We start from the raw sequence: 22,347 nt of genomic DNA, 5'->3' as shown, positions 1-22,347 counted from the left end.
TTACAAATTAGTAAATATTTTACCATTAAATGGTAAATATTTTACCATTCAACGCCCAGCACTCTCCTAAAGTGCTTTACATGTATTTATTTAATCCTCACAATAGCCTATAATATAAACACTGTTATTATCACCAGTTTTTTTTAACCTCTGTTTTGACAAGGAAGAAACTGAGGAGAGAAATGTTAAGGTGGTTCCCAGAGTCACACAGCAGACCAGAATTCTAAGTCAAAGGAGTCTGGCTTCAGAACATTTGCTTTTAATCACCATGCTGAAACTGCATCCCATTTTTCAGGCTGCCAGATAAAATATAGGACACTCAGTTAAATAATTTATTAGCATCGTGCATGAATGCTAAGTCGCTTTAGTCATGTCCAACTCTTTGTGAACCTATGGCCTATAGCGCGCCAGGCTCCTCTGCCCATGGAATTCTCCAGGCAAGAATACTGGAGTGGGTTGCCATGCCCTCTTCTAGGAGCTCTTCCCAACCCAAGGATCAAATCTAGTCTCTTATATCTCCTGAATTGGCAGGTGGGTTCTTTACCACTAGCACCACCTGGGAAGCCCTATTAGCATTGTATAGCCTTGCTTGGGGGACTCCCCATGGAGGGCTGCAGTCCATAGGGTATCAAAGAGTCAGACACAATTGAAGTAACTTAGCACGCACACACACATTCTATGAAACATGTGGGTCACACTCAGTACTAACAAATTATTGTTATATTTACTAAATCTGGCAATCTTAGTTTATAATGCATGTCTTAGAATATTGTTTATTATTTTAGATGTAATCCCATAGAATGACCTATTGGTATAAATCAGGATCTGGGGGGTTTTTTTTGGCCACCCTGCAGCATGCTGGATCTTAGTTCCCTGACCAGAGATTGAACTGTGTCCCCTGCAATGGAAGCATGGAGTCTTAACCACTCGACTGCCCTATAGGGCATTTTTCTGTCTCAAATGCCATCACACATATTACTTCATTTAATCCCCCCAGGAAGCCTATTTCCAGGTGCTGCCAGGATTCCCCCTCCAATCACCCAACCCTCCTACTCCCCCAAGCCCCACCCACAACACTTCAAACTCTCCCATTATCCCCTTTTTTTTCCCCTAGGTAAAGAAACAGAGACAGGAAGACCTGAAATGACTAGCTGAGGTTATAGAACTTAACAAGTGGCAGAACTGGGACTGAACCCACATTCTTCAGCAAAAATCGGTGCATGCTTTCCCCTTTAACAGGAGAGAAAAGTGAGGTGCAGTGATTGTCACCATGAAAATCTCCCTTTACGGCACCTCCTTAGGCCTGGTCTGCTCTGAGGATGAGCGGCCGGTCCTTCCTCAGGGATGCAGGAAAACCTTCCAGGGTAGGAGCATGGCAGAGGAGTGCAGATAGCTTCTGTGCCCAGCCCCTGCCTGACCTGTCTAGCATTGCAGGAAGGAGACTGCTCCCAGGCCCTAGGGAGTTGTCGGTGAGATTCGAGTAATTGCCTGTTCAGGGGCCCCTTTGGCTCCCTAAGACTGTTTACCTGCTGTTCTGTGCACTGACAGCCTCCAAGAAAGCTGCTGGAGTTGCATCACCTACCGCTAAAATAGTCCTGGCTGCTAAAAGGCAGCAGCAGGAATCTAAGACGCAGGGACCCAGGAGCCTCTTTCATCTCCCTGTTGCCTTTTGGGCACACGATGCTTCTGTCCACGGGGATTACCCTTCTCATTTTCCTCTCTTGACTCTGCTGATCTTCCCCCACTCAGAAATACCTGTGCTCTTCCTTCCGCGGAGGTTTACACAGTCTCCCCACCCTACTCTTTCCATCACTCCCACTCACTACTGCTCCAATAAGGCAATCATCAAGGAGTTCTGGGTTGGGACCCCTCTGGGGTGCAGGCTGGGGTGCCCCACTGGTATGTGCCCCAACAGGTTTTTCTCTGTCAGCCTCCAAATCAGCCTGGAGCCTGTCTGACCTGCCCCCCCGCAGGGATCTGGAGTCAGAGGCAGAGCCAGGTCAGAAACTGAACTCAGAGACTGGGCTTCTGTGGTCCCAAACCAGCCCCACAGAGAAAGCAGTGCACAAAGCCTCCTGTGTCAGGGCTGAGCTGCTGAGAGGCAAGCGGAGTTCTCTTGTTTGGGCTGAGGCCAGTTCCTGGGAGGAGAGATGCTGTAGGGAGGTGTTTGCATGTGGGACACGGTACAGCCTGGTCCTCTCCCACAGTTGGGAGGGGCCAGAGCCCGAGGACGGTGGGGCTAGTCTGCTGCAGAGGTCATCTGACTGGCTGTTCAGCTTGGGCGGCACATACCGCTGTCCTGTACCAGGCCACACCGGAGCTGGTGAGCACACAAGGCACCGCGCCAGAGTCTGACGACACCCACTTTGCCCCCAGCACCTCTGGGTAAGCACTGGACCTGGGCTCTCATGCTGGGGGAGGGGGGAGATTGGTAGGAACTCGCTGATCACTTGGGGGAGGGAGAAAGGACTTTTCTAACATGAGTGCCTGAGTCCTTCTCCAGGTACCCATGTACCCACAAGAACACACACTTACCTCAGCTCAGAAACTGTGGCTGCTGACCTAAAGATTCCAGCGGGAAACTCCGAGGGAGAAAGACACGCAGCACAGTGGTGGAAGCTGACGGGCAGGTGACAGTCTCACTTGTAATCTGGGGCTGACGGTGAGGGGAGGTGCTGTTATTTCCCACTCTGCATACTTAATCCTCACCTCCTCCACACTGCCCCAGGAACAACCAGCCAGGCCATGGAAGGGAAGGGGAGGTGGACCTCAGGAGGGGATCATCCATCTCAGACCACGGGGCTGGGGAGCCTGGGGACCAGCCCTGGAGTCTGGGAGGGTCTGTTTTGGTGCTAGGTCTGGCAGCATCCCTGATCAAACCTTGCTTCCTAATGACGGTGAGTGGTGGGGAAGGTGGGGGCACCATTCTTACCTTCCCCTTGGGCTCCCCAACCTGCCAAGCAGGTTGTTCTTTTTTTCTGCAACAAGGGAAAGGAGTGGGCAAAGGGCTCCCAGACTCCCAGGCTTGGGGGTCATAAAGAGGCCCTGAGGGGCTAGCGGGACGTTCCCCTCAATTGGCTCCTATGTCCCTCCCCCCAGGGCAGCCAGTAGCACCATGTCTGTGGCCCACGGGAAGATGGGACTCTCCTTGACTCAGGAGATCCTCAGTCACCTGGGCCTTGCCAACAAGGTAAGGGCTGCTGGGATTGTAGGAATTATTTTTAAAAATTATTTTTATATCAATGCAGAGGCTGTGGGGTGGGGTGAGGAGCAGGAAAGGAAGATCTAGCCTGAGGCTATGCCAAGGGCCTGGCTGGGTCACTGGGGAGGAGCATGGGCAGACTCTGGTACCCCCCTATCTTACAGACTGCAGCTTGGGGCACCCTGGGCACCCTCAGAACCTTCTTGAGCTTCAATGTGGACAAGGATGTACAGAGGCTGCTGAAGGCCATAGCAGGCCAAGGTGAGCCATTTCCCTCTGTGCTTGGGCATCTATCTTTTGGAAACCAGTCTGTAGACCAAGGAGCCAGAAGGAGGAACTGACAATACTCAATAGATGTTTGTGGAATGCCTTCATTCCTGTGTGTCCGGTACCCAGTAGGTATTTATCTCCATTTTCACAACAGCCCTGTGAGGCAAGCCATACTATTTCCGTTTCACAGATGAGGAAATGGGCTCAGGGAGGTCAAAAGCCTTGCCCAAGATCACACAGCTCAAAATATTGCATAGCTGGGATTCTAAAGCAAGCCTGTGATCCCAAAAGGCCATTTCCTGCACTGTACCAGGCCACCTTTGCTTAACTTTGGGTCAGATTTACATGCCATTGGCAACTTCTTCAGGATCAAATGGTGGTAGGGATGATGTAGCTTTTCCTAGACCTTGTCATCTCCTCCTCTGGAGGCTTCAAGTCAAGGACTAAGGGGATCTCAACTCTGTAAAGACCCTGACAGGGCTCTGCCAGGCTCACAGGCCAGCCCTCACCTTGGTTCAGGTGTGGACTGTATTGCCATTCTGGACGTGCTGACCAACCGGAGCCGAGAGCAAAGGCAGCTCATCTCTCGAGCCTTCCACGAACGCACCCAGCAGGTGAGACCACACTGATTCCCAGGAGCAGTGGGCTGGGATGAGAAGCTCCCAGGAAACTTGGGCACAACAAGAGCAGTTGAGACCAGCTGAGACCAGCCTTTACCCCCTGCTAAACCCAGTCTGCTGGGGGAAGGGAAGTCTGGTGGTTAGGTCTGAGATGAGAGCCAGCCAAATATTCCCAAACCTCCTCACACACCTGGGACTCTCCCCCTCATGCCGTTCCTCTGCCATGGGGACTGTTTCTTGTAGGACCTACTGAAGTCCTTGCAGGCAGCACTCTCTGGCAACCTGGAGAGGATCGTGGTTACTCTGCTGCAGCCTGCAGCCCATCTCGATGCCCGGGAATTGAGGACAGCCTTGAAGGTACCCTGGTAGCTCAGCTGGTAAAGAATCTACCTGCAGTGCAGGAGACCCCGATTCAATTCCTGGGTCAGGAAGATCCCTGGAGAAGGGATAGGTTACCCATTCAAGTATTCTTGGGCTTCCCTTGTGGTTCAGACAGTAAAAACTGCCTGCAATGTGGGAGACCAAGGTTCGATCCCTGGGTTGGGCAGATCCCCTGGAGGAGAGCATGACAACCCACTCTAGTATTCATGCCTGGAGAATCCCCATGGACAGAGGAGCCTGGTGGGCTGCAGTCCATGGGGTCGCAAAGAGTCGGACAGGACTGAGCAACTAAGCACATTGAAGAAACCAGGAGAGGAGCTTTGCCAGGAGTGATGACCCTATTGAGGGAGAGAATACGTTGACTGCCTTGCCTTTGCCCACTCCAGAGGAGTGGACTTGGCAGAAGCCCCCTGGAAAAGTAGTCGCTGTTGACCCTCAGAAGGACAAGTGGTCAGCGTCTGCTCCCCACCATTCTAACAACACGGCTCAGTCTCAGAGTGGCTTCCCAATTTCTTGTAGGGCTCAGGTTCTGCTGAAGATGTGGCCTTGGAAATTCTTGCCACCCGAACCCCACCCCAGCTGCAGGAGTGCCTGGCAGTCTACAAACACAGTAAGAGTGTGGAGGATGGAGCTCTAAGAGCTGGACAGGACAGTCCTCGCCTCCCCTGCACTCCCTGCAGTGAGCCCTCTGGGAGCCTTTCTGCTTCTGTTGTTCCCTTGGGGTCTCTCTTCCTCCTCCCTACCCCCCTCTGCCGGGCTCAGTCTCCCCAGGGAGACAGCCAGTTGTCATCATTAAAGAGAGAGAAGCAATCATTAACTGTCATAGTCTGGGGTTCCAGGGTGGATCCCGAGGTAATGACAGTGTTGAGCCCTGTGACAGTCCCAAGGGCACCCCAGTCACCTTCCCAGCCCCTTGCTGATTCTGCCATCACACCACATCCCAGGCTGAATGGAAGCTCGATGCAGCCAGGGGGAAAGGTGGGGACCTGCTCTTGTAGGTGTCAATTCTCGGCCCCTGGCTGCTGTCCCTGCAGTGACTGCCACATGCCTCACCCACTAATTGGTAACTAGTTTTTTTCTCACCCTCATCTTAACACACCCCCTCTTTTTCTTGCTTTCCCCAGTTTTCCTTTGATGTCCTACCTCAGCCTATCTTTTTTTTTTTTTTTTCAGCCTATCTTTCTTTCTTTCTTTTTTTTTTTTTTAACTTTTTGGCCATGCCAAAAGATCCTGGGCGTGTGGGATCTTGGTTCCTTAACCATGGATGGAACCAGTGTGCCCTGCAATGAAAGTGTGGAGTCTTAACTGCTGGACCTCCCGGAAAATCGATTTTCTTAACCCCTCTCCCACCCCTTTTCCCTTCCTGCTTCTCTTTTCCCCTTCCTTTTCTCCCTTTCCTGCTCTTTCCTTTCTTCACATTCTACCTCCCTCATCACCTCGCCTCACTTCCAAGGAGGGGGCCCGGCCCTAGCCATCTTGCATCACGATATGGGCACCCCCATCCTCTTTTCACTGTCTGGCCACCACCCGAGTAACTGATTGCCTCCCGCCCCCAGCAGTCTGGCACCGGGAGATGAGGCCGCCCCACAGGGCACGACCCCACAGCGCACAGGTTACTCGCGGCTTAGAGATGCTTTCAGGGTGGCCACGGTGGTGCTTCTGCCTTACATCCTGGGAACTAGCGGCCATCAAGCAGGGGATGGCGGGACTGACAGGGCACAGGCATCTGACAGGTCCTGGAGGTACCCTCATTGGGAAAAATCAGGAGGATTCAGAGAGCTCCTGCTCCCATCCCAGATTTCCAAGTGGACGCTGCAGAGGACATCAAGTCTGAGACCAGGGGCATCTTGCGGGACTTGCTCCTGGCCCTGGCCAAGGTAAGGGGGACTGGTCTGGGCGGAAGGGAGTTATCCACTGGGGAACACCCACCTGTAGTGTAATGAACAGGAGAGGGCTTTAGGGGAAGACCAGGGTTTGGTTTGTTGGTCTGGTGATAAAAAACTGCCCTCCAAAGAGTCCTCCTGAGAGTTTCTCCTCCTAGGGGGGCCGCGAGGCCTACACTGGAATCATTGACTATAACCTGGCTGCACAGGACCTCCAGGTGAGCAAGGGGAGGGGGAGTTTGCACCGTCGTGCACGTAAGACACTGTATCTTAGAGCCGGTGACCTGTGTACCCACTTGTCCTGCAAAACTGTCCTTGCCTTGGGAAGGAATCCTCAATGACGTAAGGCGGACATGGGCTGTCAGGCAGTGTCACGCATGGAGCTGTTTCCACTCATCTGGACTCTGACTCCTGAACTCACACATTCTCCTCTCATGGGTATTTGGGGATTATTTAATTCCTTCCACGGCAGGGGACATAGGTTCTATCCCTGGTTGCAGAACTAAGGTCCCACATGCTGTGCTACACAGATAAATAAATGCAACTAATTTATAGGTTAAAATAAGCTTTTCCATGTTTATGGATTCTGGGAACACCATAACCGTGGCTCCCCAATCCCCAAACCAGTGATTCTGATTTACTCCCTGCTCCCAGGCATTAAAGCAGGCTGAAGGACCCAGCACAGAGAGGACGTGGGTCCTCATCTTCACCCAGCGCAATCCCGAACACCTTGTCCGAGGTACACAGGAGTCTTCCGGCCTCTCCAACTTGCTTTAATGATGAGTTCTGGCTGAGGAAGGTGGGGAGGGCTCATCCTTCTCTGGGATAACCACCGCCTCCCCCATGTATTTTTCTAACTCCCTCCCGTGTGCACCAGTGTTGAACCAGTACCAGTGGTACACGGGGCATGAGTTGGAGAAGACTGTCCGGGCCCGTTTCCATGGAGCCGCCTGCGTGGCTCTGCTCAACCTAGGTAAGTGGTCTGTCTGCTTGGAACCCGTGAGGCAGAGGTCTCCTGTGGAATGGCGGTGGTCTCTCTCCATCTTTGCCTCTTTGCTTCCAGCCTCGGTGATCCGGAACACACCCCTGTACTTTGCTGATAAACTTCATCAAGCCCTCCAGGTAAGACTGACGCTCCTTTCCCCTTGCTTTGGAACATAAACGGGTGGGAGACACCTCCTGGGCAAGAGAGAGGAAGTTTCACACTGTTGCTAAGGTAACCATCTCATATTACTTTGTAAACATGGAGTAGCTCTCTTTTCCTAAGTTTACAAATTGTCTTGTCAAGAGTGGAGGAGGGAGCTGTGGTTAGAGATAAGTCCATTGACCCATCAGGGCCCTAAAGCTAAAATTTTTGGCCCAACGAATGTCTAGGTGGCCAGATACAGATATGAATTTACTCTGTAAAGACACTGCCTTGTCCGGGTTCAGTTGTTGCCAGAATGAGGCTGGCGATAACACTAAAAAGAAGAAAGAAATAGCCGCCCGTTTCTGAGGGGCTCCTTGTGTGCCAGGGCCTCTGCTGAGCACGTTTCAGTAAGTCCTGACATTAACACTCCATCCTTGTTTATAGACAAAAAACTGAAGCACAGAGAGTTTAAGTACCTTGCCCAAGGTCACACAGCAGTCTCCCTACAATACACATAATGATCCTATAGGACAAATTTTAACTGCCACATGTCAACTCCTAGTCTATTCCATAGGTGTTGGTCTATACTATAAGCTATAGCCTACTCTTGGTACCCAAGATCACCTTTCTCCATACTGATCAGACTTTGTTCTATATAATCCAAACTTAAATTGGCAATCTTGGTTTGAGTAATTTCATAAACCGCATCCAGTCATTCTGCTCATTCAACTAGGTGTCCTAATACAACTGTCCCCCAAGGCCTATAAATAAAAATCCCACCCAAACTTTGAAGATGGAATAGTTTTTGGTACACTGGTTGAGAAACCATGATGCCTATTGACAACTATTCAAAATGTAACACAGAAACTTTCTTAAAACATTTTCCTTTTATTTATTTAGGGCTATGCTGGGTTTTCACTGCTGTGAGGGTTTTCTTCAGTCGCTGGGAGTGGGGTCTCTGCTGTGGTGTGCGGGCTTCTCCTTGTGGTGGCTTCTCTTGTTGCAGGGCGTAGGCTCTGGGGCACTCGGGCTTCAGTAGTTGCGGCTCTTGGGCTCTCCAGCTCAGGCCAGTAGTTGTGGTACACGAGCTTTAATTGCTCCATGGCATATGGGATCTTCCTGCACTAGGGATTGAACCCGTGTCTCCTGCATTGGCAGGCAGATTCTTTACCACTGAGCCATCAGGGAAGCATTTATTTTATTATCCAGAGATTTCCATTTTGACAGTAGATTATTGTACTTATCCAATAAATCCTGTACTATTATAATGAGTGAACTCTAGGATTCACTTGAAAAGTTGTAGTTCTCTAAATTCCTGTCATAAAAAGAACCTGTACTCCAGCAGTGATTGTAATGTATTTGGATTATAGGACTTTAGACTCCTGGATATAAATTGTGGGTTTAATCTTAGAAGAAGGAGTCAAGAAGTGATGCAGGCTTATTTTTCTGGAAAAAAAAATTTTTTTTTTTAAAGAAAAACTCAGTCAAGATACTTCCATACTATTCTTTTGTGAGAAATACGTAAAAACATAATTGTGATAAATATTTATTCAGAAAAATGACCTTTAAGTGATGGCTGACTCAGGACAATTCAGTTCAGTCGCTCGTCGTGTCCGACTCTTTGCAGCCCCATGGACTGCAGCACGCCAGGCCTCCCTGTTAATCACCAACTCCTGGAGTTTACCCAAACTCATGTCCATTGAGTTGGTTATGCCATCCAACCATCTCATCCTCTGTCGTCCCCTTCTCCTCCTGCCCTCAATCCCTCCCAGCATCAGGGTCTTTTCAAATGAGTCAGCTCTTCTTATCAGGTGGCCAAAGTATTGGAGTTTTGGCTTCAACATCAGTCCTTCCAATGCATATTCAGCACTGATTTCCTTTAGGATGGACTGGTTGGATCTCCTTGCAGTCCAAATTCAGACCAATTTGAACCATAAAATGAATGTTCTTTATAAAGATCCTAGGGCAGTATGAGATGCCACATATACCCTCAGGTAACAAGAGAAGAATGATGTTTGATATAGGTTTATTGTGGAGAGCCACTTTACACACTGGGAATATTCACTTAATGAGCAACTCTTACCCCAGTTCTACAACTGTGGAGTACAAGAGTTGCAAGAAGGGAAGAATGGATACTGGGAAGCATTCAGCAATCTTTGTCACAATACAAAACCAATGGTACATGCCATCCAAAAGAGTAGCCATCAGGGAATTCCCTAGCAGCCCAGTGGTTAGGATTCTGTGCTCTGACTGCCGATCCCTGGTCGGGGAACTAAAATCCCACAAGCTGTGCAGCCAAAAAACTAATCAGATTAAATTAAAAGTGAAAAAAAAAAAAAAGTAGCCATCAGGCCCATTGACAATTAGGTAATGAGTCCAGATAAAATATAGCATCCTATATTCCCTTCATCATTTTTTATTTGTTTCTTCTAGGAGTTATGATGTGTAGGGTTGCCATAAGTATGGGTTTCAGGCAATTTTGGGAAGGGTCTCGGAAGTCAGGTGCCTGAGGAAACTGAAAAGGAGGATATTAGAAAATGATGGCAGCAGCAGTACCAGCTCATGACACAAACAGGGTTTTTGCAACCAAAATACTTTATTTAGAAATCTCTCATGATAACATTATTATAATCAGTTATAGCTCCTGATTTCATGACACCTCTATTGGGGCTTCCCTGATAGCTCAGTTGGTAAAGAATCCGCCTGCAACGCAGGAGACCCCAGTTTGATTCCTGGGTCGGGAAGATGTCCTGCAGAAGGGATAGGCTACCCACTCCAGTATTCTTGGGCTTCCCTTGTGGCTCAGCTGGTGAAGAATTTGCCTGCAATGTGGAAGACCTGGGTTCGATCCCTGGGTTGGGAAGATCCCCTGGGGAAGGGAAAGGCTACCCAATCCAGTATTCTGGCCTGGTGAATTCCATGGACTGTATAGTCCATGGGGTGGCAAAGAGTCAGACACGACTGAGCGACTTTCACTTCACAGGTGGCGCTAGTGGTAAAGAACCCTCCTGCCAATGCAGGAGACATAAGGGACAGTGGGTTCGACCCCTGCCCTGGAGAAATAAATGGTGCCCCACTCCAGTATTCTTGCCTGGAGAATACCATGGACAGAAGAGCCTGGCAGGCTAGTCTATAGGGTTGCATAGAGTCGGACACTACTGAAGCGACTTAGCACACATATACCTCTATTATTTCTAAACTGAACCCTCCGTGACTGTCCTTAACCAAAAGGCAAGAGGCCTGTTGCAGGTACAGGAGAAAGAGAATGATGCTGAACCTCAGGGGTCTAACCAGGAGAAACCGATGACAGTTTAGGGATAGGGTGAGTGTCCTCCTTAGATATTCCCTGTTAATAGTCTCTTGACTATCATGCTGTAAGTCTTCACAGGTAGCACATCTCTATCCTTTCTTGAGTCCTTGCTCTTGGAGTGAGACTCTAAGCTAACGGCAAGGCCAGAAAAGATGTGGAAGGAATGAGTGATATTGCTGTAAATATTCCCCGCAGCAACTGATTTTTCCTGCCACGTCATCTCCCTTGAGGATGGACACAGATAATGTTTGCCCCTAGATAATGTATATTTCTCTTTTCCTTGATTCTCTCCTCACCAGCACTCCCTAGAATAATTCACCGTGTGGCCCAATCCCTGCCCTGTGAGAATTTCCCTACCACCACATCCCCATTCTGTTTCTTCCTCTACCAGGAGACTGAACCCAATTACCAAGCACTGATGCGCATCCTTATTTCTCGAAGTGAGACTGATCTTCTAAGTATCCGAGCCGAGTTCAGAAAGAAATTTGGCAAGTCCCTCTACTCTTCCCTCCAGGTGAGGCTTGGCTGGTTCTTAAACTGGAGCCCCAGAGCTTCATCTTTTACCTCCACCCTGCACACAGTGGAGCATATTCATGGCCTGGAGAACTCCTGGGTCTCTGGTTAATTTAGTGCAGAACTCTAGAAACCAAACAAGCTCTGGACCAGCACGAGGGAGAGAACAGTGCCTGAGCCATGATGGTGGCAGGTCTTTCTAACATCTGACTTGCCTGTCTGCAGGATGCAGTGAAAGGGGACTGCCGGTCAGCCCTACTAGCCCTGTGCCGGGCGGAAGACCTTTGAGACCTCATCCCCGCATGACCTTCAAGGATCTGAGATTCTCTTGTTTGGCTGAGCCTGCAGGAGACCAGCTGGGCCTCCAAATAATGACCCCTCACTGAGCACCACATGTTCCAGCTTCTTGTTGAGGCCAGAACTCAACGTTGCTTTTAAATTCCTTCACCTCTCTCATTTCAAAGTGATGCCTGCACCTGGATCCCCTAGCTCTGTCCTGGGTGTGCAAAACGAGATCGCTTGGATAGTTTCTGTCCTATTCATTCTTCCTGAATTCTGGCCAGAACATCTCGCTGATGCTTGATTTCTTTTGGCAAACTTCACTGTCATTTGTGTTCCCTGACTGAAGTTTGGGTGGAGCAGGACACTGGCTGGGAGGAGGCCTTGAAGCTGGAGGTGCCTTTGATGCGCCCTTGGATATTCAACAGGAGGCCTGTTTGAGGCTCTGAACTGCAGTTGTCAACAACCTGCCTCCTCTGTGCATCCCCCTCACGCCCATTATTCTCTCTTCCCCAGGAAATTTCAGGCAAAATAAGTGAGAACCAGGAACCATGAGGCCAGAAATGCCTGGAAGTAGCAAAGGACCGTCTATATGACCTGAGAAGCAAGTAGAGGATCAAGCTACCCTTTCCCTGAATGGGAACATTTGGGTGGGTTAGCGGGGCATACAATCCTCAAATTCATCTGTCCAAAGCTGGGACTTAGAAACCCACCTCCCAAATTAGAGTACTAGCTCCAAAAGAAGGGGCTTCCCTGGTGACTCAGTGGGTAAAGAATCCGCCTGCTAATGCAGGCGACACGGGTTTGACCCCTGGGTCGGGAAGGTCCCCTGGAGAAGGAAATGGCAGCTCATTGAAGTATTCTTGCCTGGAGAATCCCCATGGACAGAGGAGCCTGGCAGGCCACAGTCCATACTGTGGCAAGAGGTGAACATGACTTAGCAACTAAACAACACCTGTGCATGCTAAGTCGCTTCAGTCATGTCTGACTCTTTGTGACCCTATGGACTGTAGCCCGCCAGGCTCTCTGTCCATGGAATTCTCCAGGCAAGAATACTGGAGTGGGTAAACAGCAACAACCACATGAAGAAAAAAAAAAAAAAAAAAAAAAAAAAAAACCACAAGAAAGGACAAAGTGGACTTTTGGCTCCCCCTGCTGGCTCTATTAGAAATGACAGGCCACCCCCTCTAGCCTCTACCATCCCTGCACCCCTCCCACCCCCACCACGCTTTGCATTCCTCAATTGGGTCAAATACTTAACCACTGCAGGGTAAGGCAAACAACAGATTTCAGGAAAGAAGTTTTATTTCCAAACCCCTAGGAAGGCATTACAAATAATAGAGATAGAAACCCAAATCAAACCCTGAAACAAACGGATGGATGGATGGATGGATTCGGATGGGCCTATTATAGGATGACCCAGCTAGTCAGGGGTGGGAAGTAGCAGAGATGGATTCTAGACAGGAACTTCACCCTGGAGCCTGAGTCTGTACATTAATGTGACTATTCTGGGGGAAAAGAGTTAGAAATCAGAAATCCTCCACCCCATCAACTCCAATGTTGTCCTGGATAGTTGGGAGGAAGAGGAGGCAGCACATGAGGGCAAAGAGGTCACCAAGTCTGACCTTAGCATTCACTGCCTGCTCTGATCCCCAACATCCCATAAATAAGTTACCCTGCATATCTCAAGTTGAGGGGGAGCAAGCAAATAGCCCCCACCTCTGAAAGCGGAGGCAAGGCAGCTGGGCCCGAGCAGGGCTACAGGAGGACACAGTCGGACTCTTGCTTCGGCCTTTGCCGACGCTCAGCAGCTGGGCGTCCAGATGCAGCTCCTCTCCCCTGTGTCAGATTTAACAGCTGGTCACCCATTGACCATGGCGGAACAAGGACAGGGACTCTAGATGGAAGCAGGGTCAGGACTGGGAGGGGCCGTGGGGAGAGAAAGACAGGAGGGGACCCAGGGCAGAGGGACAGACAGAAGGGCCCCGAGGGAAACCTTGAAGAGATGCTGGTGGCAATAACAAGTCTGGATCAGGGGAAGCCAGAGTGGCACGCTGGGGATGCGGGGATGCTGGAGGGGCAGCACTAAGAGCAAGGAGGAGCAGGCCCACCTGCGGTGACGGGGCCCGTGCAGGGGCAGCCTGGGCCGCTTGGTGCTGCTGGTACTCCTCTTGCTGAAGCTGCTGGGCCAGTTCCAAGTCGCTCAGACCCGATGTGCCCTGGGGCGGGGGCTGCTGCTGCTGCAGGGACAAGGCGATCAGGTAGTCCTAGAGACAGGGGCAAGAACAAGGGCAGTGAGGGAGGCTGGGGCAGGGGGCTGGCCAGGCTGGGCTTCGGCTTCCAAACCAGCTCAGCCTTTCCTTATCCTTCCAATCTCCCCACTCCTCCTCCAGAGAGAAACACACAGCCGCGTATTTTATCTGTGATGCCAGAGAACACACACCAAGCACAGAGATGGTCCACAGAGCCCAGAGAGGGGTCCGGGTGTCATAAGTTACAGTCTCTAGAAGATAAGATACAGGCTGCCCGCCTTGGGCACAAAGCTCTCCGAGGCAGACACGCTCTCTGCACCCCACCCCGGCCCCCAAGGCCCCACACACCTGGTCGACCTGCCGCTGCTTTTCTGGGGAGCCACTCCCACCTCCCGTCCCGGGTCCCTTGCCCGGGGAGTGACTGAGGTGAAAGTCAGAGTCACAGAAACAGCTGTCTCCGTCCACATTGTGCAGGCTCTCCCACACCACTTGCTCCTCCTGTAGAAAGCCCTGGTCAGTGACCAGTAGGTACAAGTGGCCCTGTGCGGGAGAGAACACACGCGCTGGTGGGACGGGCGGCAGGAGCAGCGCGCGGCAGAAGTGACCTGAGCTTCGCAGAGCCCCTGTGACTGGTCGGCACGCTAGCTGAAACATGCAGTGTGAGTGCGTGGACCTCTCGCTGAGTACACACGGCTGTGGGCAGAAGGGCTGTCTGAGGGCATGGTCAGGGGCATGTAAGTGTGGCAGTCACTGCGGTCAAGCACTGTGGGGCGGGAGTCTTCCTACCCTACTTCCCGAGGTTCTCTGGGCTCACGGGATGCCTATGAGGATAAATCCTTTAAGAGCCAAAGATCTTTCCCTCTTCTACTCAATTCCTAGAATGCTTAGACAATTTCTAGCTTTGGACAACTATGTGTGTGTTAGTCGCTCACTCGTGTTCGACTCTTTGCGACCCCATAGACTGTAGCCCACCAGGCTCCTCTTTCCATGGAATTCTCTAGGCAGGAATACAGGAATGGGTTGCCATTCTATTCTCCAGAGGATCTTCCCAACCCAGGGATCAAACCCGGGTCTCTTGCACTACAGGCAGATTCTTTACAGTCTAAGCCACGAGGGAAGCCTTGGAAAACTATAGTATTATTCAAAACTTCCACTGCTCCTTCCTGGGAGAGGACGTGCACTTTCTTGGCCCACTGATGGCAAGCTCACTCCTTATGTTTCGCTCTGGCCAGTGAGATAGCAGAGCCAACGCCGTGCATGGTGTGTTCCTCTTGCTCTCCTATGTTCCAGAGAAAGGCTGTTTTGTCAGCCAGGGCCCCAGACTGAAGATGATGTGGGACAGAACAGTAGCCAACCCATAGTGGACACGCAACATGAATGAGAAATAAACCTTTGTCATGGTGAACCACAGGGATTTTAGGGGTCATTTGTTACCACAGCATAATCTACCTTATCCTGACTGAAATACTGACCCGGAAGAAATAGGCATGAGGAAATAGACAGCACTCCAACCTCCCACCTCCAAACCCGAATCACCTTATGCTTAGTCATAGTGCTGAAGTGGTTGTTCCGGAAAAAGACGCTAAGTTCGCCCTCCTTGGCAGCTGCTGTTAGTTCACATAGGCCATGGTAGGTCAGCTGGGCAGCAGTGGTCTCCAGAAACTGCTCTGCAATCAGGCCTGGCAGCAAGGACAAGAAAAGAGGGACAGGGGACTCAAATCCAAAGTCCACAAGAGGATCATCCAGAGAGCCCCTATCAAAGCCCTAGGGATCAGTCCCACCTTGGGAAATCCCTTCCTTGAAGCCTGGTTAAATTCATCCATTCAACAGATGCTGAACTTCCCTGGTGGTCCAGTGGCTAAGACTCCGAGCTCCCAAATCAGGAAGCCCGGATTCGATTCTTGGTCGGGAAACTAGATGCCAAACAGCACAACTAAGAGACGCAGGTGGGGACTTCCCTGGTGGTCCAGTGGCTAAGACTCTATGCTCCCAATGCAGAGGGCCCAGGTCAGAGAACTAGATTCCACATGCCACAACTAAGACCCTCCGCAGATAAATAAATAATTATTTTTAAAAAATGAGAGAGAAAGATGCAGGTGTACACGCATGCTAGGTCGCTTCACTCGTGTCCTGCTCTTTGCAACCCTATGGATTGTAGCCCACCAGGCTCCTCTGTCCACGGGGATTTGCAAGGCAAAAAAACTGGAGTGGATTGCCATGCCTTTCCTCCAGGGGATCTTCCCAACCCAGGGATCAAACTTGAGTCTCCTGCATGTCCTGCACTGCAGGCACATTCTTTACCCACTGAACCACCTGGGAAGCTCATGCTGCCACTAAAAAAAATCCCGCATGTCACAACTAAGACTCAGCCAGATAAACAAACAGATGCTAACGGAGCAACCAGGCACTGCACTAGGTACCGGGGGATACATCAGTGAACGAAACAGACAACTCCCCAAACTCCTGCTCCTGGTGCCTACATTCTCATGGGACATGGTGGTGGAAAGACAGACAATAAACACTAAGCCTCAGTAGCCATAATTCCCTCCACATAAGATTGCTGAGAAGGGAGGAATGTCACCTTCTGTCACGAGATTGGTGTCACTGGAGTGCTTGCAGGTGATGATCTTCTCTACCAGCTGGTTGTAACTCAGCTTCCCGACTGCACTCACAGCCTCAGGACTCTGCATGGGCAGTGGGGTGGTGTGGTACCCCCAAAAATGGAGAGCTTTTTTTAGGAAGGAAGTGAACCAAGCCCACAAGGATTGCAACCCTATGACAAAAGCTTCCTGAAACTTGTGATGTCTAAAGAACTGACCCATCTTCATATTGCTTGCTTGTGTTTGAATGTTACCCCCAAAAGTTAAAAACTAAAGGAATTCCACACCGAATCCAACCTTGAAAGCCCAATCCCCTCCCTAGCCAATCTACTCCCTACCTCCCTAACCCCAACCCCACAAAATGCTGCTTCTCTCTCAGCTTGAGCTGGCTGTCTCATTTGGGCCCTCCCATCCTCACCTGGGGATCAACAAGCCAGCCATGGTACAGAGGAATGCCAAGGAGGTCAAAGACACTGCACTCAGGCGTGTACTCGAAATCAGAGACGCCTGTGAACCGCACATTGACATCCAGACCTGTGGCCAGTTTAGGCAGCACTGTCATGGCATCGTCCACATTCTGGGGTGGAAAAGAAAACGATGGATAGGTCAAATCAGCACACTGTGCATTTTAAACTTAGTGTTATAGATAAGCAACAAGGATATACTGTATACCACATGGAATTATACCCAGTATCTTTTTTAAAAAAATTTTATTTATTTACTTGTTTATTGGCTGTGAGGCACGTGGGATCTTAGTTCCCCAATCAGGGATCGAACCCATGCCCTCTGTATTGGAAGCACAGAGTCTCAATCACTGAACCACCAGGGAAGTCCCATATACCCAGCCAATCTAATTATAAGATACCCAGTATCTTAAGATAACTTATTACAGAATTTAATCTGCAAAAATACTGAATCACCACACTATACACCTGAAACTAACACAGTATTGTAAATCAACTATACTTCAATTAAAAAATAAAATGAAATGAAAAAATAAACCTTACACAGTATTATATGTCGATTATATATCAATAAAACTGGTGGAAAAAGAAAATGATGGATATTCTAGCCTTCCCTCTTCTTGTTCCACTCCTACCTCCAGAAAAAACAAAAAAACAAAAAAACAATTAATCTTGTTGCTTTTTCCCCCTGGTTTCCTCTTACAATGGAAAGTCCTCCCTTTTCTCAATCCTTCTTTATCTTATGTAAATGAACATGTTTTCTAAGACAGAGATACACTCTCTCCCTCCTGCAGAAAGAAATGATGGTTCAAAGAACCCTCTTGAGAAGCATCAGAAAGGCTTCTCTTAATAGCCTGGGTGCCCCTTATGAACCTGCAAGCCCCCAGTTCACAGACCTTTCACCTCACCTGCTGAAAATTAAGCTGAAGTCCCTCTGACTTTTCCTGAGGTTTGATGGACAGAAGGCAGTCTCCTACAAGACAGGATTCCTTATCAGCTTACCCCACCACTGTCCCAAAAGCTGCTTCCTCTTCTCTAAGAAAACAGAGGTATATCACAGAACCACAGATTTTCAGAGTTGCAAAGGGCCTTTGTTTCTCAGAGGAAGAAAGAAGCCACAAAAGGTGAAGGACCCACTCAAGGTCCCATGTGAAAGTTAATGGAAGAATGAGGGTGACGACCCAGGACTCCTGACACCTTGATTTTTGCTTTTCATTCCCCAGCCTTGCAGAGAAACCCTATAGACCTTTACCCTCCCTGCCACATAAGATCCCTGAATGAGGAGTCCCTCAATACTCTGGATTTCTGGCTCAGTAGATAGCACTGGAACCTTTCAGGTAATTCCTCTTGAAGGCCCAGTCACTCACCGAGATGGGCCATGAGCTCGTCAGACGTGATCACTTCTTTCTGAGGTGGCAGCTTTACCTGGAGGCAAGGAGAGATCAAAGAGTTGGTCAGTCATTGGTAAAGAATCTGCTTGCCAATGCAGGGGACAAAGTTTGATTCCTGGTCTGGGAATATTCCACATGCCATGTGGCAACTAAGCCCACGCACCACAACAAGGAGTAGCCCCCACCCGGCCACAACTAGAGAAAGCCTGTGTGCAGCAACAAAGATGCAGCACAGCCAAAAATTAATAAATTAAATAAAAAAAAAGTGAGCCAGGTGTGTGCTTTCCTTCATGGAGCGCTGAAGGAGGAACCCAGAGAAAGGCAGGAGGGCAGGGCTTATCCAGCAGTCAGGTGTGGTGGGCAAAAACGGCTTGCAACTGGAGCAAGGGACTGAATGGGAAGAATTGCAAGGCATTCCCATTTGCTAGACAGTGGAAGGCGCAGGAGTAGGACAGATAATTGTCTTGTTTTGCAAATATCTGATCTCATTTGTTCAACCTGGAGATAAAAGAAGAAAAACCTGGAAAGTTTGACAGGTTTGAGAAATGCAGAATGATCAACATTTCCTAAGACCCCATCCAAACTCCCTCTTACCTTCCACTGAAGAAAAAGGATGTTCGCGATGGCGATGAGAGGGCAAGGGCCATTGGCGCTCTGGGTGATGATAGGTGTCTGTTCTCCTTTCCAGGGGATCCACTTGACACAGTAGAAGTCTAGCTCAGGCTGTCGGGCCCTAGGGGACTGGGGAAGCTCCTGGAGCCTGGAGCAGGCCCCCGCTGTCTCTGTCTCAGGTCGAGTCTCCCGGGCTGGTCCTGGTTGGCTTGAGCTAGCATCTGGTAGAGGGGACTCGAAGCTATCCTGGCCTTGGGCTGGCAGTGAAGCTTGGTCTACTGGCTCCTGCTCTCCAGCTGCCCCGTCCGCCTCTTTGGCATCCTTGTCCTGAGGGTGCTCTTTGGGTTCTGACAAGACCTTGTGGTTTTCAGGGCTGACCGCTTCTGCAGTCCTGGTCTCACCAGCGGCTGGATGCTCAGGTTGATGGTGTTCCATGGTCAGGAAGGGCTGACTGAGGGGCACTAAAGGGCTTTAATGTCCTCAGAGACTGACCTTACTCTAAGCTTGATATGCAAAAGGGAGACGGATCCAATAAGAAGGAAATCATTGGGCTGAAAAGTAAACAGACCCAGAAAAATTTGGCAAAGGAATGTAGTGCAGAAGGCTTGGTGAGCGTCTGTTCAGCCACTCCAGGCTACGGGCAGTACAGTTTTAGGTTAAACAGAAGGGTCCCAGGCTGAGCTGTCACCTCTAACTTGCTGTGACCAGATGGGACCAAAGAGGGTACAGGACTCGAAGGTTTGGAAGGGATAATTCTGGTGGGATTGAGGACATTGGGTGGCGTCAGCTTTCCTGAAACAGAAACAACAAGGAATGAAGACAAGATAGAAAGGGAGAGCAAAAGGAGAAAGAAGGAAAAGAGATGGAGAAAGAAATGTTATACAATATTGACAGTAATCTTAATATGGTGATCTTTAGCTAACCTTGAAGTAAGCATTGTGTCAGTAAAACCCACCATAGCTGGAATGAAGGTGACTCCTCTGTCTCATCCCCCACCCCTGCCCTTGACTCTTCAGGGAACATCCTGAGCACACAGGGCATATATCTTTAGGGTCCTGTTTTCTCTGCTTCATCCCAAGGCCAAAGAGCTAAACAGAGCTTGGGGTGGAGAAAAAGAGTCAGTATCAAACCCCTAAAGGGGAAACACTGGTGAGAAAGAAGTCATTCTCCTTGAAGGACTCCACCTTTACAATTCCAGCTTTATACAATTGCAAACCACAACAAAAAGGTCCTGGGAGGAGCTTCCTGTAGGCTGGAGAGGGGAAATGCGGGCAAGGTGACTTGAAACAGATGGGATCTGCTAAGTGATTTCAGGTTAGAGGTACAACTTGTCCCACCCCACCCCCAGCCCCGTTCTTCAAGTAAGCTTCTCTTGCCAGCTGGAGTTGGGATAGCAACTTCTCCTCAGTTCCTCTATGCTCTGAAAACTGCTCAAACCCAGTATTCCCTTGCTCACTACATGGAATATGAAAATACTGATTATTGATTTACATTAAAAAAATTACTCCCTCTACATTCACCTATCTATGCAAATGTTGTTTCAATCTATTCCCATCTAGGTCATTTTAAATGTCACTCTGGACCTGTTTAACCTGCTCTCTCCCAGCACTAAGCATGACATTTAATTAACACCATGGATCGTAGATGATAAAAAGCCACAAACCCTGCCTCCTGGAAAATATCTCCCTTCAACCTCCTTGCTCCCCTCTTCACCTTGGTCAGGGTGAGAAAGGTGGAGAAATAAACTTGTTAGAAATCTTTTCTCTTGCTTCCTCCTAACCTGAGACTATGCTTCCTTTCGCAATCAGGTAGGATTTAGGGCTAAGGTAAAGCCTCGGAGGTGAAGTTGAGGAATGTAAAAGTTATGGAAATAACACTAGTCACCCAAATTGATCATCCTTCTGATTCAAATATAATCTATGCTGCTGCTGTGGCTGCTAAGTCGCTTCAGTCGTGTCCCACTCTGTGAGACCCCCATGGACAGCAGCCCACAAGGCTCCCCCGTCCCTGGGATTCTCCAGGCAAGAACACTGGAGTGGGTTGCCATTTCCTTCTCCAATGCATGAAAGTGAAGTCAAATGAAGTCGCTCAGTCGTGTCCAACTCTTAGCGACCTCATGGACTGCAGCCTACCAGGCTCCTCCGTCCATGGGATTTTCCAATCTATGCTAGCTGCATCTTATTTCCATGTGATTAATTTAGAATCAGAGTAGCAAAATTTGCCCGCAGGCCTTACACCTTTTTTTTTTTAATCTCTCTCCTTTTTTCCTTCCTTCCCAAATGACATTTAGAATGAGCCTCTGAAGCAGAAACCAGAGCCTGGGACAATTTTTTAAAAGCCTGGAGGAAAACAGGGCTTACTTCTTATCTTTTCTATCCAAATGCCAGAAATGATCTATAATTAAGTGGGGGCTGGGCAGTCCAGTGAGCCAAAAGAACCCAGAACTGGACTACCAGAGGAAGCTGGGTCTCAGAGAAACTGGGTTGAAAGCTAAGAGGGCTAATCCTTCAGAAGAGGGGAGGGAGTGTAATGGAAGAGTTCCAGGCTACAGGGTGCACACTGGTGGAGTGAGCATGGAGTACTCCAGAGCAGGATGCATTTTGAGACTCACAGGTACTTAAACAAACAAGGAATTCATTCTTCCCCTCTTAACTAAGTCCTATACTTTCTGGAATCATCCTCTGGTGGCAGACAGAGGAGGTAAAACAGCCCCTGCTCCTCCCTAGCCAGTGGCAATAAATAGCCAGAAGTTGGAAGAATGCAGGAATCAGGTCTGTAGCTTCAAGAAGACACGTCCCCCCTCCCACCCCCGCTCCCCAGGAACTTGACTCTCCCTTCAAGAGCGTAGGGCTCCCCTCCAATCTCCCTCTCACTCTGACCCAAATCTTCACGCAACTAATGGTTTAGATTTTCCCCTCAGAATAAGTCCACCACAGTGCCCTGTCTACTTGTTAGCAAGGGAGAGGGGGAAGGTGTAATTAAACGGGGGAAAGGTAGCATCTCTTTTACTTACTCCTTCTGCCCGAGCGCCTCTAGAAACCCAAACGTACAGAGACCCAGGGTGGGAGGATAGGCGGTGTCACCTCCCCAAAGCTAGAGAGGAAAAGGGGAAAAGGTGAAGGAAATGGTTAAGACGGTTTTTACCTTAAAGAAGTGGGGGCTGTTCCAGGACTTCGAAGGAGGGTTCAACTCCCGGACTGCGGTGAGGGAGGTGGGCTCAGAGTGGGGCGCCGCCACAGTCCCGGCCGCCTCCCAGCTGTCAACGCCAGAGTCTACACAGGTTTCCCCAGGTTTACGAGCGGCGGTCCCGGCTGGCTCGTGGCTACTTCCGGGCTCACGCCCACGACCGGGGGGCCCTGGAGAAGGGTGCAGGCAGGCACGGGTGCAGCCCAGGTGCGCCCCTGTTCGCTCAGAGCGTCTTCAGGATTTCTGAATCCCCGC

At 49.7% G+C, this 22,347-nt stretch overlaps 2 protein-coding genes across 8 annotated transcripts; one reads left to right on the top strand and one right to left on the bottom strand.

Moving 5' to 3' along the window:
• Positions 1 to 1,990: 1,990 nt before the first annotated feature.
• On the top strand, positions 1,991 to 11,809 carry ANXA9 (annexin A9). Of its 5 annotated transcripts, none has more exons than XM_044944054.2 (14): positions 2,004 to 2,385; positions 2,541 to 2,630; positions 3,100 to 3,190; positions 3,367 to 3,463; positions 3,941 to 4,086; positions 4,336 to 4,449; positions 4,993 to 5,083; positions 6,271 to 6,350; positions 6,515 to 6,574; positions 7,011 to 7,095; positions 7,234 to 7,329; positions 7,420 to 7,478; positions 11,187 to 11,309; positions 11,534 to 11,809. In XM_044944054.2, the coding sequence occupies exons 3-14, from the start codon at positions 3,116 to 3,118 to the stop codon at positions 11,594 to 11,596; spliced, it is 1,089 nt and encodes a 362-aa protein (XP_044799989.2). In that variant the 5' UTR covers positions 2,004 to 2,385; positions 2,541 to 2,630; positions 3,100 to 3,115; the 3' UTR covers positions 11,597 to 11,809.
• A 1,065-nt stretch (positions 11,810 to 12,874) lies between these two features.
• On the bottom strand, positions 12,875 to 22,286 carry MINDY1 (MINDY lysine 48 deubiquitinase 1). Of its 3 annotated transcripts, none has more exons than XM_006058140.4 (10): positions 22,051 to 22,286; positions 18,889 to 19,698; positions 18,271 to 18,328; positions 17,812 to 17,876; positions 16,858 to 17,016; positions 16,421 to 16,523; positions 15,376 to 15,518; positions 14,188 to 14,379; positions 13,699 to 13,854; positions 12,875 to 13,426 (listed from the first exon to the last, which is right to left on the bottom strand). In XM_006058140.4, exons 2-10 carry the CDS (start codon positions 19,339 to 19,341, stop codon positions 13,346 to 13,348), a joined length of 1,410 nt encoding a protein of 469 aa, XP_006058202.2. In that variant the 5' UTR covers positions 19,342 to 19,698; positions 22,051 to 22,286; the 3' UTR covers positions 12,875 to 13,345. The 3 variants fall into 3 exon arrangements, with proteins under 3 accessions (XP_006058202.2, XP_044800318.2, XP_044800317.2); XM_044944383.2 differs by lacking the exon at positions 22,051 to 22,286 and adding an exon at positions 19,830 to 20,075; XM_044944382.2 differs by lacking the exon at positions 22,051 to 22,286 and adding an exon at positions 19,862 to 20,075.
• Between the last annotated feature and the right edge of the window lie 61 nt (positions 22,287 to 22,347).

Source organism: Bubalus bubalis, chromosome 6 (assembly GCF_019923935.1).
Source record: "Bubalus bubalis isolate 160015118507 breed Murrah chromosome 6, NDDB_SH_1, whole genome shotgun sequence".
Taxonomy (NCBI): Eukaryota; Metazoa; Chordata; class Mammalia; order Artiodactyla; family Bovidae; genus Bubalus; species Bubalus bubalis.
Note: the sequence above shows the minus strand (reverse complement) of the source record. Positions and strands in the feature narration are given on the sequence as shown.

What these genes read in the sequence shown, in the direction of transcription:
- ANXA9 (XM_044944054.2), top strand. Translation starts at nt 3,116, where the DNA reads ATGTCTGTGGCCCACGGGAAGATGGGACTCTCCTTGACTCAGGAGATC. An exon ending in GAAGGCCATAGCAGGCCAAG is followed by an intron (nt 3,464 to 3,940) that starts GTGAGCCATTTC and finishes AACTCTGTAAAG; the next exon opens with ACCCTGACAGGGCTCTGCCA. An exon ending in CCTGGCAGTCTACAAACACA is followed by an intron (nt 5,084 to 6,270) that starts GTAAGAGTGTGG and finishes CTCCCATCCCAG; the next exon opens with ATTTCCAAGTGGACGCTGCA.
- MINDY1 (XM_006058140.4), bottom strand. Translation starts at nt 19,341, where the DNA reads ATGGAACACCATCAACCTGAGCATCCAGCCGCTGGTGAGACCAGGACT. An exon ending in CACCAATCTCGTGACAGAAG is followed by an intron (nt 15,519 to 16,420) that starts GTGACATTCCTC and finishes CCTTGCTGCCAG; the next exon opens with GCCTGATTGCAGAGCAGTTT. An exon ending in GCACTATGACTAAGCATAAG is followed by an intron (nt 14,380 to 15,375) that starts GTGATTCGGGTT and finishes TCTCCCGCACAG; the next exon opens with GGCCACTTGTACCTACTGGT.